Source organism: Neoarius graeffei, chromosome 12, assembly GCF_027579695.1.
Source record: "Neoarius graeffei isolate fNeoGra1 chromosome 12, fNeoGra1.pri, whole genome shotgun sequence".
In the NCBI taxonomy this organism is placed as follows: domain Eukaryota; kingdom Metazoa; phylum Chordata; class Actinopteri; order Siluriformes; family Ariidae; genus Neoarius; species Neoarius graeffei.
Window position 1 is genome coordinate 82933940 of NC_083580.1, and position 23760 is coordinate 82957699.

At 40.8% G+C, this 23760-nt stretch overlaps 1 protein-coding gene across 1 annotated transcript; it reads left to right on the forward strand.

Annotated features, from left to right (window-relative positions):
* The first annotated feature begins 13563 nt into the window (after nucleotides 1–13563).
* Nucleotides 13564–15483, forward strand: drd1b (dopamine receptor D1b). Its single transcript, XM_060935274.1, has one exon. It carries the CDS (start codon nucleotides 14005–14007, stop codon nucleotides 15343–15345), a length of 1341 nt encoding a protein of 446 aa, XP_060791257.1. The 5' UTR covers nucleotides 13564–14004; the 3' UTR covers nucleotides 15346–15483.
* The last annotated feature ends 8277 nt before the right edge of the window (nucleotides 15484–23760 follow it).

The window sequence follows — 23760 nt, forward strand, 5'->3', positions numbered from 1 at the left end:
CTATAATCAAACCTGGCTGTAAAGCTGAATTAGGAAAAGACTGGGAATAAATGTTTAACATGAGGTTTTTTGTTTTTTTTTGTCCTTCCACAGTTTTGCCTCTGTAAAGAATTAATCGCACAAGAACTTTTGAAAACACTTGTTTTGGTAAAGATTACTGATGGAGACTTGGAACTAAACCTGCATACAATCTTCAGAATGCTGCAGTACAACATTAAAGCACTGCTGCAGCATTCAGGAACAGAAACGGTGAGTCCAGTTTTAATCTCTTCCTTTTTCCTAAAGATCCATTTATAATATAAATACAGTGGAACTGACAAAGCTATGCTAAAATTCTATACTTATATATTATGCTTTATTGCATTGTCCTCTTTGTGGAAGGTTGGATTAAAATGTCCAAGAGACAGAATGGAGGTCCTCACAAAGATTGAGCAGAAAGCTCCACACCTGATCTTTGTCAACCAGTGCATCAGATTTTTTCAGCGCTGGATGAGGAGATGCCTGATCAGTTCTGACTAAGACTGTTGTGTTCCGACCGTTACTGCAATAATGTCACAGCATGTTTAAAAGAAATAAAATGTGTACAATGTGCATTTCTGTGAAAAAGAAATATGTACACGGTTGCATTTTTTTCCCCCTGTTGCTTGTGAGAGAAGTTAAGAGAAGAGAAAATTTAAACCCTATCGGTGTAATTGTAATAAGTTCTTATTTAAGCTTTGTCTTCTGAAGATTGGGTGCAAAAGATATGATTTGTGGTTCACCCATTTTCAGTAGAGCGCAGTGTGTTGGAGGGTGAAGCATCGCTCCATGGCATCTCATTACGTTACATGCCCTCGCATCACATAACTGCTGTAAAATCAGTTGTTCGTTCAGTTCTCTGTTCATTCACTTCTTCCACGTAAGGGTGAGCTATTGCTGCTGAGGCAAGCATATCCAGCAGAGAAATCAGACGGCTGCTCTACTCATTCTCCATTTTTTCCATACTGAGTACTCCGCCATTACTGCTCGGCTCAGGCAATTACTAAAACCTGGGACAGGACGTCACCGGTTTTAGCAATAACCGCGGGGAGGTCGCTGCCCGAGTGATGTGTCACGTCCCATTCCGTCCCGGGTTTTAGCAACAACCCTCGGCTCACACTCTGGGAGAACTGGTGCAACTGAATTTCCTTCCCTTTTCTTGTAGTTTTTTCTTTTCCTTTAATTGTTGGTACTGCACCCTCTTTCAATACAGGCTTATAGCCAACGCTCCTCAACAGATCAGAGGTCTCATATGAGTCTTCAGTGAAATGTAGGTTGTAGCAGAGCAGAGGAGAGACCACTTTGTAGGCGCCCAATGTGCTCGTGAACTTCTCGCAAAACACGTCCAAATCTTTGCAGTTTGAACATTCTTGGGCCATGAATGCAACATCACTCCACCTTCTGTCATGTTGCTGCACCCGCCAGCAACACATCTATGTGGCATGGCGATAAATTAGCTCAAAATGGAGGATTGGATATCATCATCAAGTTTTCAAATTGTTGTGAAAAACCGGGGTGACGCAAACACTCCTGGGATTTTCTGTCTGGGTTTGCTCCCATAGGTCCACCGCGTTCTGCAACACTAGGGGCGGCGCTGAGAGCCACGCGGACGGTCTTTGGCATGTGAGAGGCTAGATAGAGGGACCGCTTACTGATGACGAGTTGGTCCTATATTCCGCATCACATGCCGCTGGTATGGGGAGACCAGTCTGGGATGTCAAGATGATGATTGGCAACCAGAAAGGTACTACTCCTCCAGGGACCTTGCCCCCAAGGTCCTCGAGCGAGAGACGGGATTGAAGGAAGAACAACTCAGAGCAGCTATGCTTGACCGGCGGGTCTGGGATAGGATATCTTACCAAGTCACCGGCCCGCCGGATGACAGATGATGATGATGGAGGATCGGAGTTGCAGTCAGCTCTGTGTTTTAGTATAGCGGAAATGGCGATGAGACAGATAGCCTTCCTGCGATGATGTCACGGTCATTCACTCAGACTGCTCCCTATATGAATCATTTTAATCATAAAAATTACTATATTAGATTTATTGTTAATGCTTAAAACCATTCCTGTGCCATTCTTGAGGTCTCAAGGCATTTATAAACAAAAAGTGAGGCCATGGTTCTGTGTATATGCTTTAAGGTCTGTAAAACCCTGTCCATCAGTAGATGTAGGGAAAAGTGTGCATTTTATTATATAAAATAAATTCATTCTTTCTTGCTTCACACCCAGTGTTTTCTGGTCAGGGCTCATGATCCACATAACCAGGATAAAGTGCTTGATTGATTAATTACAGTTAAAACATAACAGGGCCAGTTCTACATAATGACTGATATTAACGGTAGGCCTCGTCACCTCTAACGAGTAGTAGCAAAAAGATGTAATCATGTATAGCATTTCTTTTTAATGGCCATCGCACAGCCATCTTGGTGTGTCCACGGCTGTATGTCAAGGGGAATATTAGTGGAATATTCATTAGCTGTGTAAACGGTTTAATAGGAATATTGTCTTTTTTGGAATAAGGGCAAAAAAACCCTGAATATTTTGTTCATGTAAACCCAGTGAGTGATCTTGGTGATTTTGACCGTGGCCTGGTTGTTTGTTTTGAGTATTTCAGAAACTGCTGATCTCCTGGGGTTTTCACACACAACAGTCTCCAGAGTTTACACAGAATGGTGCAAAATGCATCCAGTGAGTCAGTTCTGTGGATAGAAACGCTGTGTTTGAGAGGCAGAGAAGAATGACCAAACAGGTTTGAGCTGACAGGAAGACTGTGGTGACAGATAATCGCTCTTTATGCCAATGAGTGTAGTGGTTAGCACTGTCGCCTCACAGCAAGAAGGTTCTGGGTTCGAGCCCAGCGGCCGATGGGGGTCTTTCTGTGTGGAGTTTGCATGTTCTCCCCGTGTCTGTGTGGGTTTTCTCCGGGTGCTCCGGTTTCCCCCACAGTCCAAACACATGCGGTTAGGTTTTTTTTTTTTTTTTTTTTTTAACAATATTTTTTATTGAAATTTCAAATATATATCAAACTTTATGTCAAATGTACACACATTTTCTTTTATATCCCCTCGAACAGACATTCATTCACGCAGACAAAGAAAAGGAGTAAAATAAAATGGACAGTGACAGACATCAAACTGATGGAAAATAAATACCAAATTAAATAAATAAGACTAAAATGAAACAAAATAAAATAAATTGAGGTAAAATAAAAAAATAAAAGGCAGAATCATTTCATAACCTGTTTTTCAGTCAGTGTTATCCGTTTCATTGGTCAGGAATGACATAAATGATTCCCAAATGCAGGCAAACTTCTCCTGTTTACCTTTAACAATGTATGTCAATCTCTCCAGTCCAAGACAAGTCGTCAACTCCTTCTTCCATATTGCCAGTGATGGTGGTTCTACATTTTTCCAATATAGTGCAATCACTCTCCTTGCATGGAGAAGTCCAAAGTCGATCATTTTTGATTGCTTCGTTGTTCTGATGAAGTCCTTGGGGTATATTCCAAGTATACAGACTGTTGACGTCAATGGAATGTTACATTTAACCATCTGTGATAAACATTTAACTACATTTTCCCAAAATACCAAAATCTTAGAGCATCCCCATAGGCAGTGAATCAGAGTTCCCTTTTCAGTCAGACATTTAACACAAACATCAGGAATGTTAGGGGAGATACGATGAAGTTTTGCAGGGGTTATATAAACTCTCATTAACCACTTATACTGAATCAACTTTAAGCTTGTGTTAATTGAATTTGTTTGTGCTTTTAAACATGCTCCTCCCCAATCTTCTTCGCTAATATCTTCTTGTGTGTCTGTTCTCCAGGCATTTAATTTATCTGATGCTGATTCTGTTGAGTACTCCGCTAAAAGGTTATAGAATCTAGATATGTGTTTATTACCATTCAAATTATTAATCACCGTTTCCTCAATAATCGATAGCGGGGGTGTGGCCATGAATAAATTATGTTTTGATGTTATAAAACTTCTTAATTGCAAATATTTGAAAAAATGTTTTTGGGGAATTCCATATTTTTGACAAAGTTGATCAAATCTGAGAAGGGTACCTTCAAAATAAAGGTCCGAGATGGTCCCAATTCCTTTCTCTGCCCATAATTTGAATCCCCCATCTAATCTACCAGGCCTGAATTGTCTGTTGCCCCAGATAGGGGTAAATCGTGACAAAGTTATTGTTTCATCAACAAAGTTATGTGCTGCATACCATACTGATATTGTATTTTTAACAAAAGGGTTTCTTGTCTGTTTTTTCAGTGTCTTGACATCCGAGGAATATAAATACTGCTTTATGGGCAGATCTGACACTGATTTTTGTTCAATATTTACCCAAGCAGGTGGTGTGGATGGAGAAAAATAATACATTGCAGAACTTAATTGGGCAGCCCAATAATACCATTTCAGGTTTGGGACCCGTAGTCCCCCCCCTTTCATAGGGTAAAAATAATAACTTGAGCCGGAGTCTACCTTTTCTATTGTTCCAAATGAACTGGGTAAATATACTATCAATTTTTTTATGGAAATTACTTGGTAATGGAAGCGGGAGTGCTTGGAAAAGATATATAAATTTGGGTATAATAGACATTTTAATAAGGTTTATACGACCAATCATTGATATCGGCAATTTCGACCACCGGTCCAGCTTCTCTGTGACTTCATCTACCAGGGGGTTATAGTTTGTAGGGACAATGTCGCCAAGTTCCGGGGCAATCTTAATACCCAGATATTTAAATCCCTCTTGTGTGGCCATAAATGGTGTATTTATTTTGGGATTACGTCTTTCTTCTTCATTTAGAAATAACAGTACTGACTTAGATTTGTTTATTCTGTATCCAGAAAACTCGCCAAAGTTTTCAAGTAAATTAATCAAATTCGGAATACTGCTCTTCAGGTTTGTTAAGAAAAAAATTATATCATCCGCATATAATGCTATATGGTGCTCTATGTCCCAAATTCTGATACCGAATATATTCCTACGTGTTCTTACTGCGATCGCGAGAGGTTCTATTGCTAAAGTGAAAAGCAAAGGAGATAAAGGGCAACCTTGCCTGGTTGAGCGTTGTAAACTGAAAGGTTTAGAAATTGTATTATTAGTCAATATTTCTGCTGTTGGGTTTGTGTACAGTAATTTAATCCATTTAAGAAATGTTTCTCCTAGACCATATCTCGGCAGCAGATCGAAAAGGTATTTCCATTCTATTCTGTCGAATGCTTGACTAGCATCAACTGATAACCTTGCAGTGTCTTTGGCATTATTTTTCTCAAACAGTACATTTAAAACTCTCCTGATGTTATGGAAGCCTTGTCGTTGTAATACAAAACCATTCTGATCATTACTGATCAATTGAGGAAGATATTTTTCTAATCTTTTAGAGAGAGCTTTGCATAATATTTTTGTATCGCATCCCATTAAACTAATGGGCCTGAAAGATGAACAACTGGTTGGCGATTTGTCAGGTTTTAATATCACAGTTATCATAGCTAATCTTAATGATGGTGGAAGAGTTCCTGTTTTATATGATTCGTTAAACATATCTAATAGAGGTTGCGCAAGTTTCTGTTTAAACTTCTTATAAAATTCTATAGGTATCCCATCGGGGCCAGGTGCTTTCCCACTATTCATACTGCTCATGGCATCATAAAGATCCTCAGCTGTTAATGCCCTGTCCAGTACTTCCATTTCATCTCCAGACAGGCTCTGGAACTGTAGCTGATCGAGAAATGTTTGTTGTTGTGTAGCTCCTGCATATTCTGATTTGTATAATAGTTCATAAAAGTCTCTGAAGGTAGCATTAATTTCAATTGGGTCTGTTGTTAAATCGCCTGACATTGTCGTTATACTGTTAATTGTTCTTTCGGCTTGCATTTTCTTAACCCGCCAAGCCAGTAATTTGCTTGGTTTTTCGCCCTGATCATAGTATGCTTGCTTGGTCCATGAGAGAGTTTTAGCAACTTTGTCGGTTGTTAGTTTATTGTATTGAGCTCTCATTACTGCTAGTTGTTGCTGTTTGTCCTCATCAATATTCTCGTAAAGATCTAATTCTAGTGTTTTAATCTGTCTTTCCAATGTTTGTATTTCCTTTTTGTGCTGTTTAGTCTTTGAGCTTGTATATTTAATTATTTCTCCCCTTATATATGCCTTAAATGCTTCCCATCTTACACTGGCGGTTGTTTCATCCGTATTTAGCAGGAAATAGCTATCTATGCAGGCCCCCATGAATCTAAGAAAGGATGAATCTTGTAACCAATATATCTGGAACCTCCATCTCTGAGAGTGTTGAGCAAATATGCCTAAGCTTATTTCCATTGAGGCAGCTGCATGATCACTAATCACTATGCTGTCATACCAGCAGTTTGCGACATTGATAAGCAGTTCAACAGAAATTAGGAAATAATCAATACGTGAATATGTTTTATAAGTAGAAGAGTGACAGGAAAATTCTTTTTTGTTTGGATTTTTTTCCCTCCATACATCGACTAGTCTTAGATCTTTTATGAATTCAGTCAGCTTCCTCCTTGTCTGTACGTGCGAGATATCAGTTCCAGTAAGTCGATCCATTACTGGGTCTAGCGTACAGTTAAAGTCACCCCCAAAAATGTAGAGACCTTCTAAGGTGGACACAGTCAACAGTAGTCCTTCGAAAAAAGACGGCCTGTCCTCATTAGGACCATAAATATTGATTAGGTTAACTTTATATGACATAATGTTTCCTTGTGCAATCACATATCTACCAGTTGGATCTTGAATAGTTTGAGTAATTTGGAATGGAACTGACTTGTGTACAAGGATAGCAACACCTCGAGCATAATTATTATAAGAAGAATAAATCACTTGGCCTGGCCATCTTTTTTCCAGACAAGGTATGTCAGAGGCCATCAAATGGGTTTCTTGTAAGAAAACAATTTTAGATCTGAGATGTTTCAACCTATTTATAACTTGTTTCAGTTTAGTCAATTTTCTAAGCCCCCTAACGTTCCAACTGGTGATCTTAATTTCAGAATTATTCACAAGCATAGTTTTTTGCCACCAATAACATCTTCTGACACCTTGATGGGGTTATAAATGTTGCTGATTCTACCAAAACCATACACAAAATATAACACACACTGGAGGGGAAAGAAAAACCACAAAAATGACTAGAACAGTCATAACCAAAACAAAAAAAGATCCACTCCCACCCCATCATTTCCACTGAAATGCTTTCCCACACCCCCTTTAATATATCAGCTCTGGAGGATGCTGATCCACTATTGCTGAGGAGCAGCTAATCCGCGTGCCTTTGACCCTGGACAGAACAGCCATAAGTCCAAACAATCATAATGTCTCCTATTTTAACCTTAACCCCTTTCTCTGTTCTTAGTTAAAGCCAACTCTGTTCGTTAAAAAAAAAGAAGATCAAACCAGAAATAACGTTGGCGTATGTGTCGCACCACCGAAAATAATGCCAGAAAATAATTTAGTAAAATGACCCTGATTTTTTTTTTCATGTTCCCTTATTTGAAATTTTGACCCCGTCGAAAAGTTTGAACCATTCCTTATCCTTTCAGTATAACATTTAACAACACTTTCACAAAGAAACAGTCCTTATTAGACTCTGTATATCGTTTATGATACCTGACCCAACCGCTGTTTTTCTTCTTGATGCGTTCAATGTCCGTCGTAACTTCAAGAACCGTGTATCACGTCCTGTACATTCTTTATGCAGGTCGTGTCATGCTTTGGTGGAACCTCTCTGCTTCTTTCGGTGTTGAAAAAAGATGAATTCTCCCATCGTGAAGCACTCTCAGTTTACAAGGATTGTGATGAAATCCTCGAAAGCTTCCCATGGCCACAAACTGCTTCACAACTGGGACAAACTCTCGCCGAATACGGACCGTTTCTGCGGACAGATCCTGAGAGAAAGACAGCTTGCTGTCGCCGTACCTGATTTCTCGCTTCCTTGCTTCGCGATACACAAATTCCTTTTCCTGAAACTTCAAAAATCGAACGAGAACTGCTCGGTTCTGGTTAGGTTTGGCCGGCGCCAGTGTGCGATGAGCTCGCTCCAGAGTGAAAGTTTTATCAGGGCAGCCGAGCCATTGCGGTAGCATGTCATTTATAAAGTCGTAGAGTGGCTTACTTCCTTCAGCTCGTTCACGTAAACCAAAAAGCCGCAGGTTCTTTCTTCTACCTCGATTTTCCAAATCTTCTGTTTTTGTTTCAAGATAGGCAATTCGTTTGGTGGCCGAGGCTAGTGCCTCTTGGGTGTGCTGCAGCATGTCTTCTGTTGTTGCTATACGTGTTTCTGCCTCTCCGATACGTGTTGTATTTGCAACCACGTCTTGTTCCACGGCTGAAAGTTTGTTTTCAATCGCCACAATTGAGTTTGCCACATCCGACAAACGGTTATCAATGTTGTCCAGTTTTGATCCAAAGTCCGAGCGGAGAGACTTCAACTCTGCTAGCACGTCCGCCATATTTGCCATGATGCTAGCCTCCTTAGCCATCGTCGCTGCCTGAGAAGTTGTCCCAACGATACTTGCCTTGCGTGCTCTAGTGAAAATCTCGTAGGATTTCGATTCGGGCGGGTCCGACATATCCAGAGCCGCTCTGTTTGCTCAAAAATTATAGGTGCATTTGTGGGTTTTTTCTAAAATTTGTGTTCGGCTGTATGGAGCTTTCAGGCTATGCCGCCATCTTGATCCCCTCCCCCACATGCGGTTAGGTTAAAATGGGACGGCCTTGGGCTGAAGTGTCCAAGAGTGGTGGCGTGCACGTACGCAGCGGCTTTGCTCTCCTATGATGAACTAAATTTCATTGTACGTTTGTGCAGTGACAAAGGCATTCTATTCTATTTACTACTGTGGTGAACAGAAATGCATCTCAGAAACCACAAGTCAGACCATGAGGTGGGTGAACTACACTACCAGACAAGCACATCAGGTTCCACTCCTGTAAGCCAGGAACAGGAATTTGAGGCTGCAGTGAGTACAGACTCACCAGCACAATACTGGTGGAAACTGGAAAAATGTCACCTGGCCGTTACACATTCAGTCATGCCTGGAGGTAATTTATTTTAGCCAACTCAGCTACTCCCATGTTTTTGGGAGGAAATTGGAGAACACTGAAGAAATCCACACAGACAGAACATGTGAAACTCTACACAGATATCAAATGAACACATGATTTTGGACAAAATTTATCATCAGTGATCAGAAAAAGAGAGTTTACTGCCTGCACATTTTTTGTTGTCTTGCTGTAAACAACCCAGACAAATTCATTAGTTAATTATTCAGTCATGTATGAGATGAATATCAGAGCTGCAGTGTGGCACTTGACCACTGAATATGTTGTGATAACATCAGTGTCTATTTATTCAGTTTTATTTTTGTTCAGCTTTATCTTAGTAGAACAGCAGTCAGGCAAGAACTGAAAAGTCAGAGGTTTGATCATTGGCTTCACTGTCCTTCAGCAACAAATTTAAACAGCAATGTTCTAGCAGTCGAGTGATTTATGGAGAGGAAATGTATTCCTGAGAAGTTATAATGCTACTCATGGGAACTAAATGTCCGTTCAATATTAAAGTGCTGATGTATGCAGATACCAGCCCTTTCACAAACAAAGAAACATGAATTTGGAAGATAGTAATTTGAAAAGGAGCCTTAATTAATAAGATTATTTTGAAGAATAGAAAAAAAAAATGAAGAGTAAGATTCAGGTTTGAATTTCAGGTTGTTTTTACATTCATCCTACCTGAAACACTGAGTGCTATATTACAAGCAAAAGATTCTTTAAAGGTCCCATAGCATGAAATTTTCACTTTCTGAGGTTTTTTAACGTTAAAATGAATTCCTCTGACCTTCTTAAGTCACCCCAGTGGCTAGAAATTTCATAATGTGTAAACCAAACTATGCCCACCCTTTGTCAACATTTGAGAATGGCGCGTCAAAATGGCGCGTTGATAGGCTCTTCCCTTTACTACATCAGCAAGGGAGATGATCCCCACGCCCCCCTTCTGGATTCCCACCCACTGTATGGATTGCCCGCCCAGCTCAAAAGTTGCCACCAAACATGGAAATTGCGCTGTACATGGATGTGACAACACAGAAAGGAGTCTGTTTTTACTGCTGACGGGAGAGCCCCTGAAGATGCAGTGGCTTAATTTTATTTACTCCAATAATACGCCGTCGAGTCTACCTAAGACGGTGTATGTTTGTCGGAAGCATTTTCCTGAGGAATGTTTCCACAACTTGGGACAGTACAGGGCAGGTTTTGCACATCAACTGTCACTGAAGCCTGGGTCCGTACCAAGCATCCCTGCCGCATCAGCCACAAACACCGAACAAGTAAGTGTATAACTGTTAAGTCGTTTTGCCGTGTTTTAAAATCGGTGCGTTAGCCTTGCAATGGCTACATTAGCTGTGCAGCTAACCGCTTCCTGCAGTTAGCCAGGTACTCTGCGCTACAAAACCAAGAAGCATGCAGCATGCTCTGTTATAATAGCCAATCAAAACAGTTTTTACAAAGACACCCCCATTCTTTTTTTTAAGTCACTCGTTCATTTTATTTGTTTGTTTGTTCAGTAAAAACCCAAACATTTGTTGAATTTATTTTATTTCCTCGCGTCGCACCTTAATGACGTCAGCACGTGGTATGTTTCCCTTCGCGGTTTGTTCCTTCTCTCTCGCCATAGTAAGACACCCACATCCGCTTGTTCTGACCCACTGGAGGTAGCGTCACAGTGCTGTTAGCCAATCAGAGGTAACACATTTACATGTCATGAATATTAATGATAAGAGCTGAAATCCTGTCGCACTCCCGCCACCCGCTCCTCCACCAAACTAGAACAGCCTGAAACAGGAGAACCACAGCATTTTTTTCACCAAAACCGGCTCACAGGGCATTCATTCATACTAGAGACCACCGCACAATTAATGAAAAAACGATGCCATGGGACCTTTAACAAAGAATTACTTAAGGGGTGTGCATACTTATGTAACCATGTTATTGTATGTTTTCCTTTTCCCCTAAAATATTTTGATTTGTTTTTCACTTTAAATATTGTTGGTTGTGTTTTCACATTAAAGGGGGGGAAAGGATCTGCTGTGATTTATCTTAGTTAAATTTTTTACGTTACAAAAGCATGCAGTTTTAACAGGAGTGTGTCGAGTTTTTTATATCTGATTTACGGAGTTTCTGTAAATACAGCCTTCCAGCTCCAGTGTCTGATCCTTAGCTTTGGTCACTGTCTGTCTCCTTTTTAGTGAAAAATTTGAATGATTATGTGCAATGCTGGGTGGCACGGTGATGCAGTGGTTATCACTGTTGCCTTACAGCAAGAAGTTTCTGGGTTCGAATCTCACAGTCAAATGGGGTCTTTTGGTGTGGAGTTTGCATGTACTCCTTGTGCCTGTGTGGGTTTCCTCCTGGTGCTCTGGTTTCCTCCCACAGTTCAAAGACATGTGGATGAGGTCAACTAGCTGCTCCAAACTGCTCATAGGTGTGAGTGTGATGGTTGTGAGCTCCAGCTTCCCCCATGATCCTGACGGATAAGCGGGATCAGATGAGGGATGGATGTGTGCAATGCTTATCCATGCCAAGTCCACTCCAGCTGGCCCTGCTGTATCAGTCTGATTAAAGACAATTATTTAAATGGAAATAGTATCCTTCTGTGGAACCTCAGTCCTCACAGGGTTCTACACTGGTTCTGAATGACAGAACCCTGGCGCTTACAGTAAAATACCCCACAGTGGTGAAGTTTATGTATAGTTAACTCATCAAAATTCCAATCTGAACCTTTTACTCCTGAGGTCGCGTGTGTTGTCTTCATCGATTACGCATGCGCAGTCCACACTAAGTTTGTGTGAATTTATAAACATGTGACAATGACAGACTCACAATGACGAGTTCATAATAAAATGGCACTCTGTAGCCGACATGTGAATGTGGTGAAGGCTGATGTTCGCTCCGCCTGGATTTAAACCATTTCTGAAACTAAACTGAGTGTTAATGGGAGCTCCAGCAGATGGCCTCCTCCAGCCCTTCAGGAGGTAAACGTTCAGCAGATCACCGCGTCTCACTGCGGGCTGGAACACACACACGCACACACACGCACACACATATATACACACACACACACATTGTATACAATCACACACACCTCACAGCTGCACATGTGACGCAAAGCAGCCTCCCGCTGTGCTATTTGTCACGTTATGATGTGTGTGGATCATCATGTCATTCACGTGTAATAACCTTTAAAATGACTGAAAGAAGAAATAACCTTCAGTAGATGGACGCGTTTCTTAACCGGTTTTATATCCAACGACTCGCGCACGAAAACACCCGGTTCGGTTCGGTTCGGTTCCATCAGAGCGACAGAAACACACCAGGCACCGAGGAAAGAGGACCGCAGGACCGGCTTAGTGATGCACTTCTAATTCCTGTCCCCGGGGACAATTAATTGGGGGGGGGGGGGTAGGGGTGACCGGAACCCAGAGCAGCGGTGAAGTCACTGTGACCGGATCTGCTCTGAGTGAAGGTGAGGACAGGTTTACTCAAAACAACAGCCTCGGGATTGCTGCTCTTATTTCCCCAAAATCTCGTTAAGAATCCAGTGGGCGGTTCCCGACGCGCTTCCGTTACGCGCACGCGACTCCAAAACGAAGAGAGAGCGCAGATTAGAGTGCGCGCGATTCACGGAGTAATGTGAGTAATATGTGAGTAATATGTGAGTAAAATGTGAGTAAAATGTGAGTAATATGTGAGTAAAATGTGAGTAAAATGTGAGTAAAATGTGAGTAATATGTGAGTAAAATGTGAGTAAAATGTGAGTAAAATGTGAGTAAAATGTGAGTAATATGTGAGTAATATGTGAGTAAAATGTGAGTAATATGTGAGTAATATGTGAGTAAAATGTGAGTAAAATGTGAGTAATATGTGAGTAAAATGTGAGTAATATGTGAGTAATATGTGAGTAAAATGTGAGTAAAATGTGAGTAATATGTGAGTAAAATGTGAGTAATATGTGAGTAATATGTGAGTAATATGTGAGTAAAATGTGAGTAATATGTGAGTAAAATGTGAGTAATATGTGAGTAAAATGTGAGTAATATGTGAGTAAAATGTGAGTAATATTTGAGTAAAATGTGAGTAAAATGTGAGTAATATGTGAGTAAAATGTGAGTAAAATGTGAGTAATATGTGAGTAATATGTGAGTAAAATGTGAGTAAAATGTGAGTAATATGTGAGTAAAATGTGAGTAATATGTGAGTAAAATGTGAGTAATATGTGAGTAAAATGTGAGTAAAATGTGAGTAATATGTGAGTAATATGTGAGTAAAATGTGAGTAATATGTGAGTAAAATGTGAGTAATATGTGAGTAATATGTGAGTAACATGCTGCACTTTATCCCCAGACACACTGACTCTCTGTGAGAAGAGAAGTGACAGAAGTCAGTAATGTGAAGTGAAGTGTCTGAGTCACTGCGGGAAGAGCAACCTGAAGGAAGTGAAGATTCTTAAAGCGCTGATTGGAAAAGATCGGACAGCAGGACAGAAGTCACTTGGAAGACATCGTTTCTTTCTTCCTTTCTCAAACCAGAATAAGGAGGAGAAATGTGTGTGGCTGATGAGCTCGTATTTAAAGCTTCTGATTGTGCTTGGACACGTTTACTTCAGCATGCTGGGGAAACCAGCAGCCTGTTAAAGTAACTGAATGATTTGTCAGTTTCTTGTGTTAGGTTTGTTTTCTCAGCACATTTTAAAATAATCTACTTCGGTCAAATGGGTTTGGAGACTGGAGCATGGGACACCATTTCATGGTTTCTGTAATGTTAAAATAATGATGGATAGAGTTTTGCAAGATATTGGAGTAGATGATCCAGACCTTTGAGTACAGCTTCATGCTGCTCCTGTGATTCATCTCTCTTGCTTTGGACTCGTGGAATTATGGGGTGATTGCTGCTGTTATTCAGTGAAAAAAACATGGATGTAAATTTCTCCTCAGTTCTTGACAGCAATTTAGTGCGGCATGATTCATCAAAGCGTGTTCTGACTGGCTGCTTTCTTTCTCTCCTCATCCTGACCACTCTGCTGGGAAACACACTGGTCTGTGCTGCTGTCACAAAATTTCGTCATCTGCGTTCCAAAGTCACGAACTTCTTTGTTATATCACTGGCTATTTCAGACCTACTGGTGGCCATTTTGGTGATGCCATGGAAGGCAGCGACTGAAATTGTGGGATTCTGGCCTTTTGGTGCTTTCTGCAATATCTGGGTGGCATTTGACATCATGTGCTCCACTGCTTCCATCCTGAACCTATGTGTCATTAGTGTGGACCGATACTGGGCCATTTCCAGCCCATTTCGTTATGACTGCAAAATGACACCCAAAGTGGCATTCGTTATGATTAGTGTGGCGTGGACCTTGTCCGTTCTTATCTCCTTCATTCCTGTGCAACTAAACTGGCACAAAGCACAAAGTGCAGATTACACTGAACTGAAGAGCACCTACACTGAGGTTCCACTAGACAACTGTGATTCAAGTCTTAATCGAACATATGCCATTTCCTCCTCCCTCATCAGTTTCTACATTCCTGTAGCCATCATGATTGTCACATACACCCGTATCTACCGTATTGCCCAGAAACAAATCTGCAGGATATCTGCCCTGGAGCGAGCAGCAGAAAGTGCCAAAAACCGCCACAGCAGTATGGGCAACAGCAGCAGCATAGAGTCTGAAAGCTCCTTTAAAATGTCCTTTAAGCGCGAAACCAAAGTCCTGAAGACACTGTCAGTCATTATGGGGGTGTTTGTGTGTTGTTGGCTGCCCTTCTTCATCCTCAACTGCATGGTGCCTTTCTGTGAGCCTAACAAAAGTGTGGACTTCCCATGCATAAACCCAGCCACCTTTGACATCTTCGTCTGGTTTGGCTGGGCTAACTCCTCACTCAACCCGATCATTTATGCGTTCAATGCTGACTTCCGCAAAGCATTCTCCATCCTGCTGGGCTGCCAACATTTCTGTCCTGGAAGCAACTCTATTCAGATTGTGAGCATTAACAACAATGGAGCATTCAAGCATATCTCGCACCATCAGCCCAAGGACCTCATCCCAAAAGCTGGTAGCAACAGCAATTGTGTGATCCCTCATTGCATACTAATCCAGGATGAGGAAGTTCAGAACAAGGAAGAAAATTCTGTTTTTAAAACCCTGGAGAAGTTCGTCCCGTATATTTCCGACAACTTGGACAGCGATGCTGACGTTTCCCTGGAAAAGATTAACCCCATCACCCAGAACGGGCAACACAAATCCATACCTTGCTGAACGTAAGGTTTATGCGCACTGGTAGCACACAGACCACCTACTAAATAAAGAACACTAGTTTCAGAGTAAAACAACATCTGGACTAAGTAAAAGCTACAAGTTTTTCAAAACTGTTTCTTTAGGAATTTATCTGGAGAACTATCTGCAAAATTCTGACAGCATGTGCTGACAAAGTTAACAGGTTAGTTATACTTTAAACAACTTGAATGCATTTGTACATAAACTGGGTTTGCATTTTGTTCAGGTTTGTGTGCTTGTTCATTTGCAGCAGAAATGCTACTGTAGGTGAAACACGGACAAATAGAAATTAAACAAAATCTTGTAGGTGAAGACTTTTTTCATATGAATATGTCCATAAGTAATGATCTCCATGTATTTCCTGCCAGTATTGTTTCGATTGTTTACTGTGTATCAGTGATAGATGAACAGATCCATGTGCTGCTAGTTATTTTACTTGTGTCTTAATGTATATGGGCTCAAATCTTTTAATTAGAGCTGTAGCATCTAATCTCTCTGTGACATCAGCTGGAGGAAACAAAGATTATTTTTGTGATTTGAATGATCAACCTCTCTGCTGTAAAACTTCAGCAATAAACATATTTTTTCTTGTACTTTTCCTTTCCATCCCCAGTGCTTTTCATAATAGTCCTTCATCTATCTATCTATCTATCTATCTATCTATCTATCTATCTATCTATCTATCTATCTATCTATCTATCTATCTATCTATCTATCTATGGGTTAAATTATGGAGTTATTCAATGATCATTTAAATTACAGTGAATTCTATAGTATTTTACTGTTTATGGTTGCTATGGTTTAAATATAATTCTGATTTATTATTATTATTATTATTATTATTATTATTATTATTATTATTATTACTAACATCTTTATAGACTCTGAATCACTTCCAGGTTGTGGAAATCAGTGTGTGTGTCTTTCACTGCTCTTCCACTCTGAGAGTCTTTGAAGCAGGATTCAGTAGACGTGGTGTTAGAGGTGTACTGCAGTTCGCACCCACGATTTCTCACAATCCTGCAAACAGATTTAGCATACACACACTGACTGCTATGCTAATGATTATTGTAGAGATAAAATGTACATAACTGGACAATTTCAGTTTTTAAATATAAGGTAAAAAAATTATACTCATTTTTCTGTTTGTGGCACAAAATGTTTTCACAAATATCTTTAGCACGAGTGGACAAAATCCACTGGCTTTTCAGAAGGATGTGAGGTATTTATATAGGCATGTAAAGAAGTCACATGGTTACAGCTGTTTCTGCTCTCCACTTAACTGCCTGGAGCTTCATCAGAACATGTTTAAGACATTTAAACTAACCATAGTTTGTATTACATGGGAATAATAGGCTGTGATTGAATTATGGTTTCAAAACATAAAAACATCATTCAACCACAGTGCTTTACGAATTAATTACACAATTTAAAAGCTTTAAAAATACAGTGATTGACTGCTGCTCTCTCTCTCTCTCTCTCTCTCTCTCTCTCTCTCTCTCTCTCTCTCTCTCTCACACACACACACCAGCTTGTCTTTATAATTATCAATGGGCTGAAATGAATGAAACATCTGCAAAACCACAAAACTCCAGTCTTTGGAAATAAAAGAAAGAAAACATCCTTGTGGAGTCTCAGTGTTACTTTAAGTTCAGACATAAAATAAAAAAGTAAAATGATGTGTAAATTGCTAAAGATTTTTAATTTATAATTCTGTAAAACTGCTTTGTGACAATGTCCAATTACTAAAAGCACTATAGAAATAAATTTGAATTGAATAAATTAAACCTCTCTGTGCTTTTTGTGTCCATTTTAAAGACCACTGTGGTGAAAATTCACTTTTGTGATGAGAAAACTGTAATGGCGACAGAGCAATTAGTTTACTAAGATCAGATTCCATCTTTTAAATGGTCACATTAGCATTTGAAATTAATCTGCATGGCATTTTTAAACAAATCCTAGCCACCATTCCAGCTATTGCTGGCCGACGCTAATCAGGACTCTGAGGACTGTTTTTATCATACGTTAATTAGGTGTGAATACATTACAGAAGGAAAGTTTTATGGTTTTTTCCCTTGTGAAACTTTGGTGTCTCATTCATTTCAGTTTCCTATTTTACAGCACTCCAAACTGCACCTTGCCTCATTTAGGGATAAAATTAGCTCATATCTTTAAAGTCTTTAAATTCTGTAAAGCTGCTTTGCGACAATGTCTGTTGTTAAATGCGCTATACAAATAAACTGACCTGACTCTTTTGCACCAGCACAGAATTTTTGTGGGATGATCTCATCTCATCTCATTATCTCTAGCCGCTTTATCCTTCTACAGGGTCGCAGGCAAGCTGGAGCCTATCCCAGCTGACTACGGGCGAAAGGCGGGGTTCACCCTGGACAAGTCGCCAGGTCATCACAGGGCTGACACATAGACACAGACAACCATTCACACTCACATTCACACCTACGCTCAATTTAGAGTCACCAGTTAACCTAACCTGCATGTCTTTGGACTGTGGGGGAAACCGGAGCACCCGGAGGAAACCCACGCGGACACGGGGAGAACATGCAAACTCCGCACAGAAAGGCCCTCGCCGGCCACGGGGCTCGAACCAGGACCTGCTTGCTGTGAGGCGACAGCGCTAACCACTACACCACCGTGCCGCCCCTTTTAAAATTATTATTATTATTATTATCCTCTTCGGTTCAGTTTCTTGCCTTCGTGAGCTATTCCCCAAAGCTAGCTTGCGCGTGCCACAGCAAATTGTAAATGCAAACTAAATGGGTGTAAAAATGTACAATTTTTAACAACAGATGTAAACACAAGTGCTTTTTGTCTTTATGATCCTTAAATGTGATTAAAAAAAGCAGTGTTTTTCATGTTGGTTTGTAAATGCATGAAAGACATTGCCATGGTTTGAGTTTGTGTTGCTAACATATTAAGATCATTTAAGTTGCTCACAAACAAGTTTCTTACACTACCTATTTTACATACAAACAAACAAACTGTTCCCTTTTTCATTTGAAAATAAAAAAAATTCAATATTGTTTTCTCAATACTCTTGTTTTATTATTTTTTATATTATTTGAAATCTGGACCTAAACTGGAAACCAATATTTTTGGCATTTTATTGTAATATCTGAATGTATAGAGAATCTTTTGCATTCATTCCATCAGACAAATTACAAAATAGATACAGTAGCATGCATATGGGTCCAAAATACATTAACATTTGGACACAACACATGACCTAGGGGAGGTTTCAGGCTTATCCACATTCGACTGATTGCAAAAAGTTTCCAGTGGTGTTTAACCGAATATGACTCTCACTACAAATTGATGAACATCGTGTTTGATTTCCATCCATTATCTGTAGCCGCTTATCCTGAAAAATGAAAAAGAGGAAGCGTGAAATAGTGGAGCCAAAGATTAAGTGGTGGAAACTAAAAGAGGTTGAACATCAGAAGGAGTTTAGGGAAGAAATGAGACGAGCATTGAGTGGTCATGGAAGTCTGCCAGAAGATTGGAATACTACTGCTGTACTAGTAAGAGAGGCAGCAAGGAAGGTGCTAGGGTGGTCATCGGGAAGGAGGAAGGAAGACAAGGAGACATGGTGGTGGAACAAAGAAGTACAGGAAATTATAAAAGAGAAGAGGCTAGCAAAGAAGAATTGGGACGAGCAGAGAGACGAGGAAAGCAGGCGGTTATACAGAGAGACGAGACAGAAGGCAAAAAGAGTGGTAGCGAAGGCGAAAGCAGATGCATACCAGGATTTGTACGAAAGACTGGAGACCAAAGAAGGAGAGAAAGACCTGTACAGACTAGCTAGGCAAAGAAACAGGGACGCGAGGGATGTAAGATGGAAATGGAAACGTGCTGACAAAGAGAGTGTATTAAGAAGGTAGAAAGAGTACTTTGAGGATTTATTAAATGAGGAGAATCCAAGAGAGATAAGGTCAGATTCATTGGAGACAGCAAACCAGGAAGCAGAGTTGGTCAGTAAGGATGAGGTGAGGGCAGCCATGAAAAGAATGAAGACTGGGAAAGCAGTCGGACCAGATGGTATCCCGATTGAGGCTTGGAGATGTTTGGGTGAGACGGCTGTGGAGTTCCTAATGAGATTGTTTAATAAGATCCTAGAGAATGAGAAAATGCCAAATGAATGGAGAAAGAGTGTGCTAGTCCTAATATACAAGAATAAGGGAGATGTACAAAGCTGCAGTAATTACAGAGGAATAAAATTGATGAGCCGCACCATGAAGCTATGGGAAAGGGTATTGGAGGCGAGATTGAGAAGAGAGGTAGCAATCTGTGAACAGCAGTACGGGTTTATGCCAAGGAAGAGCACGTCGGATGCAATTTTTGCTTTAAGAATGTTAATGGAGAAGTACAGAGAAGGCCAGAGAAAGCTACATTGTGTGTTTGTAGACCTGGAGAAGGCATACGATAGAGTGCCGAGAGATGAGTTATGGTATTGTTTGAGAAAGAGTGGAGTGAATGAGAAATATATTAGAGTGGTGTGAGACATGTCTGAGAACAGTGAAACAGCAGTGAGGTGTGCAGTTGGAACGACGGAATGGTTCAAGGTGAAGGTGGGACTCCATCAAGGATCTGCTTTGAGTCCTTTCTTGTTTGCCATAGTGATGGATAGCTTAACGGACGAAGTGAGGCAAGAGTCACCATGGAACATGATGTTTGCGGATGATATTGTGATATGTGGTGAAAGTAGAAAGGAGGTTGAGTTGGGTTTGGAGAGATGCATTGGAATGAAGAGGAATGAAGGTGAGCCGTAGCAAAACAGAATACATGTACATCAATGAGAATGGGGATGAGAGTGTAGTGAAGATGCAAGGAGTAGACGTAAAGAAAGTTGGTGAATTCAAGTACCTGGGGTCAACTGTGCAGGAAAATGGGGGCTGTGATAGTGAGGTGAGAAAGAGAGTGCAGGCAGGGTGGAGCAGTTGGAGAAGGATTTTGGGAGTCATTTGTGATGGGAAAGTCCCAGCAAAAGTGAAAGGTAAGATGTATAAGACAGTAGTGAGACCAGCTGTGATGTATGGATTGGAGACCGTACCCTTAACGAAGAGACAGGAGGCAAAGTTGGAGGTGGCGGAGTTGAGGATGTTAAGGTTTGCGACGGGAGTGACGAGGTTGGACAGGATAAGGAACGAGCACATCAGAGGGACAGCACATGTGGAGAGCTTGGGAATTAAGTTAAGAGAGATGAGACTGAGATGGTATGAGCACATCCTGAGAAGAGATGCAGAGCATGTGGGAAGGAGAATGTTGAGGATGGAGCTGCCAGGCAAATGAAAACGAGGAAGGCCAAAGAGGAGATACATGGATGTAGTGAAAGAGTGTTAGGGTTTTGCTGGGATTCGGACCCAGGTCGCTGGTGTGATAATCCAGCAAACCCCCACTAGGCCACCAGGGGGATGACTCAAGTGCAGAGGAGTGAGGCGTAGGTAGAGTATTAAAAAACAGTTTATTTACAATATATACAATCCGATGGAAAAAACAAAAAATCCAAAAGCTCAGAAGATGACCAAAAATAAAAATATCCAAAGGTTCAAAGTCCCAAAAAACAAAAGGAAAGGCAAAAATGCAGAACGCTCAGAAGATCAAAAATACAAAGTCCAAAGAAATCAAAAACACAAGGGCACAGGCAAGATACGTGGGACAGCGGAAACTAGCACTAGACAACATAGCATAAAGACTCCGTGACTAGGGGAACAAACAGAGGGGTATTTATACACAAACTCATTAAGGAACAGGGCGGGGCAGGAAACAGGCAATCAAGACAAACACAAAACACAGTGGCGGCCTCTAGAGGCCAAAACAACCATGACAAGATAAACATAACGGCCTCTAGAGGCCAAAACAGTCCCAGTCCTAACAGAGAGGACATGAAAGTGGCAGGTGTGGTAGAGAAGGATGCGGGAGACAGGGAGCAATGGAGACCAGAGATCCACTGTGGCGCCCCCTAATCAGGAGCAGCCAAAAGAAGAAGAAGAAGAAGAAGAAGAAGAAGATCTGTAGCTGCTTAACTTGTGCAGGGTCGCAGGTGGGCTGAAGCCTATCCCAGCTGACTATGGGTGAGAGGCGGGGTTCACCCTGGACAAGTCATCAGGTCATCACAGGGCGACACACAGAGACACACAAACACTCACATTCACACCTACGGTCAATTTAGAGCCACCAATTATCCTAACCTACATGTCTTTGGACTGTGGGGGAAACCAGAGCACCCAGAGGAAACCCACACAGACACGGGGAGAACATGCAAACTCCACACAGAAAAGCCCTCACCGGCCAGTGGACTTGAACCCAGAACCTTCTTGCTGTGAGGTAACAGTACTAACCACTACACCACTGTGCCACCCATGTTTGGGTTAATTTATTTAAATCACAAATTCTCTTCCATATATTAGTGCATTATATTATGCTCTCAATTCTCCAATGTATGGAAAGATCCCATTTTTTAAACTGATTTTACGGATTTACATTTACAGCATTTAACAGATGCCCCTTATCCAGACAGGCTTACAGAATTTAACTCCAGTCAAACAATATTGTTATATCAGGACTTAAGCTGGTACCATAAACATGTTATTTTAAAATTTGCCTTATGCTGTACAGACCAGGTTCAGATGTCATTACAGTCCACATGGCAACATCCTTCAAAATTATTCATGAAACCAAATAAAACAAATTGTTTTAACTCAAAAAAATGTCTACAGGAAACCAGAATGCAGAAGTACACTTTCAGTGCAGCATTAAGGCGAAAATCATTCATACCATTTATCATTGCTGTAGTTGTAAGTTTAATGAACTGAGTGATAAGTCAAGAACCCTGTGATGGTTTCTGCCCTTTATGACTCCATCAGTTCATCCATCTGATGTTTCTTGATGTCTTTTTTGGTAGCTTGGAATCATCATCAGAACATTTGTAGACACAAAAGTTTGCAGTATCTCTGGGTGGATAACGGCAGTAAGGTATGTGGTGGAAGATTTTCCAGGCAGTGGATAAAGTTTGGAAAAAATGACAGTGAAGGTTAATGACAAGCGCGGCCATAGTGTGCTTATATAACCATGGTCCTGATTTTACTCTGAGCACAATATCAGCACTGGAGCTTGGCAGCATCTCTAAAAATATAAAACAGTCTTCCTTCTGCTTTCCTTAAACAGCTGTTTCAGTTTCCCCTAATCTGCAGACTCCATCATACTTGAGTATAATAATAGGATTACAGCCCCAGAAAGCATTACAGCTGAAAAATTACATTCCCTTAGAAGATCCTATCTAGTATGGGTGCAATGCGTTAATAATAAATTATTATTATTATTATTATCTCATCTCATTATCTCTAGCCGCTTTATCCTTCTACAGGGTCGCAGGCAAGCTGGAGCCTATCCCAGCTGACTACGGGCGAAAGGCGGGGTACACCCTGGACAAGTCGCCAGGTCATCACAGGGCTGACACATAGACACAGACAACCATTCACACTCACATTCACACCTACGCTCAATTTAGAGTCACCAGTTAACCTAACCTGCATGTCTTTGGACTGTGGGGGAAACCGGAGCACCCGGAGGAAACCCACGCGGACACGGGGAGAACATGCAAACTCCACACAGAAAGGCCCTCGCCGGCCACGGGGCTCGAACCCAGGACCTTCTTGCTGTGAGGCGACAGCGCTAACCACTACACCACCGTGCCGCCCTTATTATTATTATTATGCATGCTGATAGCATGGCTAACATGGATTAGCAATATTTACCTTTGTAGTATATGGGTTATTGTAGTACAAAAAAAGGAGAGAGAGAGAACACAGAGTGACATGATAAACTGTCAAAGAAAATCACATGTAATAGTTTTATGTATGGATCTAAAACTAATATCATGAGAAGGATCCGGTTTCAACTCTGGACATGCCTGTTAGCAACAGCAACAGCTACTTTGCAGTAAACTGTGTGGGCGAGTGTTAGCTTGTGTGTTCTGTTCATAAGTATTTTCTTACCTTCATACTTGTGTATTTATAAAGGGTTGTACAGTCTGAAGTCTCTTTCCAGCTCCAGCTGTTGGACATTTATATTACAATTTCAAGGACTTGCCATGGCAAATGAACAGCTTCCCCTAAACACAAAATACAACACCACACAGTTGCACAGTGAGAAGTGGACATATACATTAATTCAGAATGATAAGGAAATACTGTTTAATTTTATTTAGACATTTAATCAGCCAGACACATAGCACTAAGCTTTGAATCTGCACTGATTACAATAAAACTGAAATCACAGCCACTGGAAATTGAATAAAACACATTTGGAACAAGAGCCACCTTTTATCCTGTAGCTTCAACAAAAGCTGTCACCAGAAAATTAAATTTATATTCTATATGA

Coding starts and splice junctions, on each gene's coding strand:
- drd1b (XM_060935274.1), top strand. CDS start 14,005: ATGGATGTAAATTTCTCCTCAGTTCTTGACAGCAATTTAGTGCGGCAT.